Source organism: Trifolium pratense, linkage group LG6, assembly GCF_020283565.1.
Source record: "Trifolium pratense cultivar HEN17-A07 linkage group LG6, ARS_RC_1.1, whole genome shotgun sequence".
Taxonomy (NCBI): domain Eukaryota; kingdom Viridiplantae; phylum Streptophyta; class Magnoliopsida; order Fabales; family Fabaceae; genus Trifolium; species Trifolium pratense.
In genome coordinates this window covers 20441142-20445861 of record NC_060064.1, presented here as the reverse complement: position 1 = coordinate 20445861, position 4720 = coordinate 20441142, and the positions used below count along the sequence as shown (strand labels likewise).

Sequence of the window (4720 nt, the reverse complement as noted above, 5' to 3'; positions counted from 1 at the left end):
TAGGTTGGTAATTTCTAGCCAATCTAAACTTATTCCTATTCTGCTGCAAGAGTTTCACTCTACCCCTCAAGGAGGACACTCAGGATTTTATAAAACATATAGAAGAATGGCTGCAAATTTATATTTTGGATAGAACTGCCAATGGAATTGATGAAAAGAAAGACCCCTTCTACACATTATAGCTCGAAATGTTAGATAGCTACAATGGATAGAACTGCCAAAAATATGGAATTGATGCAAAAACTAGCAATTTAACTTCAAAACTCTGCTCCTGCCCTTATAATAATCACACGAGCCTCACATATAAATGGAGAAAAGTCCAGCAAACCTTAAACACGATATAAATTTAGGTTTCAACCGCTGGTATAATTTTAAAACAAAATTAAAATAGCAACGGTTTTGGTAAACCGCCGGTATGGTTTTAATGAACCGGCGGTTTAATGTGTTTTAGCAGCGGTTTAGTTCAAATATAGAAGAAAATAAACCGGGAACCCAATCGTACTGAATTCACTTCTTCAGTACTGAATTCCAATTCCACGCTCCTTCATCGCGCGCTCTTCATCTTCCTTCAAATCCCTAACCCAATCGCCATCAGAAATTCTCAAATCGATCCTCAATTCGTTTTCAGAAATTTGCTGTTGAAGTAACTGTTCTCCGTTCTCCACCGTTCTCACTGTTCTTCACCGTTCTTCAAATCGTTTTCTCCATAAGGTATGTTATTCAGAAATCTCTTCTTCACGCCACCGTTCTCCACCGTTCTTCACACCATAATTCGAATTAAACCTGTTATATGTGAAATCAATATGTTTAATTAGAACTAAAACTAGTTAGCATCAATTGATAATGGTAACTGATGTGAAACTAACATCGTGTTATATTAGCTTAAAGTGTTGACTATTAAGAAAGTTAATTAAGGTTGCTAATTACATCTCAAACCCTAATTCTTCATTTGCATTAAGTTTATTATTAATAATTTAATTTTCTAACTGTTTTTATTTGCAATTTTTGCTAGCTTGTTTGTCTTGCTACTTTTCTCAAGGTATCTGAGAGTGATAGCTTTGATCCATATCAGGTAGGTACTATCACTATGTAATATCTGTTTTTCGAAATTCTGTTAATTATTGTTCAATTTATGCGTGTTATGGACTATTGTTAATTGCTTATTGCTTGATAGGAGAACCGTAGATCACTGTTTTAACAATTCACGAATGAAGCGCCGATTACTTTCACTCTTGAAGTAATGACCATTTTATGTTTTTTACCCTGCCAAACTGAAGGTCATTACTCCGATATAATAGGTAGGTACTGAATGGTATAACCAATCTAAGGTGCCTTATTCATGTGCAATATAGAGACGGGGATAGAATGAGCATGTTGCATTACCAGTTGTCCTCTAAGACCTGAGCGTGTTAAGTATATTGCAATGATAGATACCCTCTGATTATTTGATCTTTTGCGGTGATAAATAAATTGATTGGTAGTGGGCGGAAGAGGTGAGATAAAAGGCAATGATAGAATTGTGGCAGCAGTGGATAGAGGAGTAATTTATTAAATAATGATAGTAATTATACTATCACAAAGTCTGAGATAATTTAAGCAAGCAAATTATACTGGTTTTGGAAGGAATCAAACTTTGAAATTGTGGCCTAATCTTTAGCCAAAGATCATTTGTATGTTTGATAATTACCTGGGTTATTGTTCCTCAATCATTACTTGTACCCTTCCTCTTGAGTTAAAGTATTGTTCATAGTGAAATAACACAGTATAATTGATTGTTTGTGCCTTATTTCACTGTATATTGCATCTAGTTTAGTGCCTTATTTTTTCTCACTTTATATCTACTACTGTACTTTAATTCACTGTATATGCACAAGTGATGAGAAGTTACTAATAATTTATAGGATGATGATTTTAATACTTTCTTTCTGCTTGTCTTGTAGAACTACTTCAACTGTCAGCACATCAGTTGTTGCTACACCAAAATTGCCTTCTAAAATCACAGGGAAGACTGTCGAGGTATTTGATATGTTCCTTATACATTTATAAAATTCCACCCTATATTGTGTTTTATTTGTTCTGTTGGTAAATTATAGCTATTAATAATGAGTATATTTAACTCAGATTTAGAAAGAGACTGTATTTGATTATGAGTAAGACTTGACCTGTAAGACCCTCTATTTTAATTAATTAGAAACCTTGATTTTTATTTATTCTAGTATTTATTTAATTCAATTATTTTAATTGATTGAATTAGGTGACTAATATAGGGACTTAACTAATATTAACTTAACCTTATAATTAATCTAAGTGAATTTGAGCAATTGAAAAATACATGAAACTCGTGTGATATGAAGGCTATATGTGGATGATATATATATTAACAGTATAGCTATTATGTTGGCATTAACTAGATAATTCAAAATTTGCCACGAGGGAATCATATATGTGCTGATAAATTTATGTATAGTATGGGATAGATTAGCATAAGTCATAACCAACAAATAGGGGAGATAGGTAGTGGAAGCAAAATTATAGGAACTGATATAGAGAATGTATTTTGGATTAGGCTATATGAATATAACAAAAACGTGGAGCTGATGATTGTTGACCAAGTAAGCCTCTCCTCCTTTTTCTAGTGGTTCGGCAAACTTCATATAGAAGCTGATGAATATATATCAAAACCTTGCCTCCTATTTTCTCTCAACTTCCACCCTTATAATTATTAAATAATATCTTGGAAAAATCCGGGATGTTACATGACCTGCCATTTCTTTTGTATAAAATAGTTTCTCAAATTCATTGTAAACAAATAAAAGTGAATAAGGTCACGTTAAAGAAGGAGAATCCTATGCTTTTTTTTTGTCACTGGTCAAGTGTCTTGGTCTGCTTCTTTTTTATTTTATTTTTCCCCTGTTTTGGATATAAATATGATTCTCCTTTGTTGTTTTTTAAATTGCTGCTTTATTATATGATTTTCTTTGACAGATGAAACAATCAGAAATGCATTTGAATAAATTAAAGGACTGGAAATTGACAAATGACGTCAGGGAAGTGGTTGAAAGAACTTGTTTTAAGTTCTTGCTTCCACTCCATGATCAGTTGTCTGCCATAAAAGGTGATTTGCAGATTCCTCTGAGCTTCTTAAAACATCTCATATTAAAATATGATGGAGAAGCAGATTGTTTTAGAATTGGAGCCCAAGGGTTTGGGTTAGATTTTGGGTTTGAGGATATCCTGCACATAACTGGACTGCCCATAGATGGGAACCCGGTGACGGGAGAAATAATAGAGGATCCTGCCCAATTACTAGTAAAACATCTCGGCATGGAAATGGTTATTGCACGGAGTATGTTCGATTTTAAATCAAAACCTGCTTACAAGGGTACGGTTAATCTGAACACTTTTCTAGAGCACTTTGATACTCCTGCTGCCACTGTTTATTCTTCGGAAGTACGTGCAAAAGCCTTCATCTTTTACTGTCTCTCAACCACTATTTTTCCGTCTCGGTCAAGGTCCGGTAGGCCACATTATTTGCCCTTGTTGGATTTTAATGAGATCAACAACTATGCCTGGGGAGCCGCAGTGTTGGGTCACATCAAGCATGATATAGCTAATCGTACACATCAAAGTTTTAGCTTTTTTGTTCTAGCCTTAGTTGTATTTGCATTAGAGCGATTCAAGTTCTTACATGTTGAAATTCTCCATGGAGTAGAATTAGCAAATGAAACTCCATTACTTACCAAGTGGGTTAAAGTGGTGTTTGATCATTTAAGGCCTTCCAAGAAGATTTTAATGGAAAATGTGTTCAACGGCAAATTTGATGAGCTGAATGAGGATGATATAAATTGGAGCCCATACGGCTTTCATGCTCCGTATGAGCAGCAACTTCGTCGTCTAAAATATGCAGTTGTCCCCTGCATCAATTTCTATGACATAGCAATGGTTCGCCCGGACATATGTTATAGGCAATTGGGGCTACAACAAGGTGATGTGACACGACCACCTGTGAAAATGTTTGACCACATGGACTTCACGTATGGGGTCTCATCATAGATTTAAAATCGAACATACTCCGTGCAATAACCATTTCCATGCCGAGATGTTTTACTAGTAATTGGGCAGGATCCTCTATTATTTCTCCCGTCACCGGGTTCCCATCTATGGGCAGTCCAGTTATGTGCAGGATATCCTCAAACCCAAAATCTAACCCAAACCCTTGGGCTCCAATTCTAAAACAATCTGCTTCTCCATCATATTTTAATATGAGATGTTTTAAGAAGCTCAGAGGAATCTGCAAATCACCTTTTATGGCAGACAACTGATCATGGAGTGGAAGCAAGAACTTAAAACAAGTTCTTTCAACCACTTCCCTGACGTCATTTGTCAATTTCCAGTCCTTTAATTTATTCAAATGCATTTCTGATTAAAACCATAACTAGCATAAATCCATATGGATGAATTAAGAACAAGTGTAAGAAAACTGAATTAAAAGCAAATGTATTTCTATGTAGGCATAAGTAATACTATACAAAATGAAAGAAAGAGAACAAAGGTTGATAAATCTATGCTTGATGAGGAACTAAGCCTGTGTGGTTGAACAACATTCAACATTGCTATCATGAGTACAAAGCCTATACCAGATGTTATTTTATCAAAGATTAGATTCTATAGCAATATCATTATCCAATATAGAATTAAATATTGATAAATAACTTTTATT

General features: G+C 34.6%; 1 protein-coding gene across 1 annotated transcript; it reads left to right on the top strand.

Moving 5' to 3' along the window:
• The first annotated feature begins 440 nt into the window (after nucleotides 1-440).
• Nucleotides 441-4053, top strand: LOC123891886. Its single transcript, XM_045941757.1, has 5 exons — nucleotides 441-711; nucleotides 1013-1072; nucleotides 1175-1298; nucleotides 1941-2016; nucleotides 2986-4053. The coding sequence occupies exon 5, from the start codon at nucleotides 2986-2988 to the stop codon at nucleotides 4051-4053; it is 1068 nt and encodes a 355-aa protein (XP_045797713.1). The 5' UTR covers nucleotides 441-711; nucleotides 1013-1072; nucleotides 1175-1298; nucleotides 1941-2016.
• Nucleotides 4054-4720: the final 667 nt, after the last annotated feature.

Bases quoted from the DNA above. Each gene is read 5' to 3' on its own strand.
- LOC123891886 (XM_045941757.1), top strand. From the start codon at position 2,986: ATGAAACAATCAGAAATGCATTTGAATAAATTAAAGGACTGGAAATTG.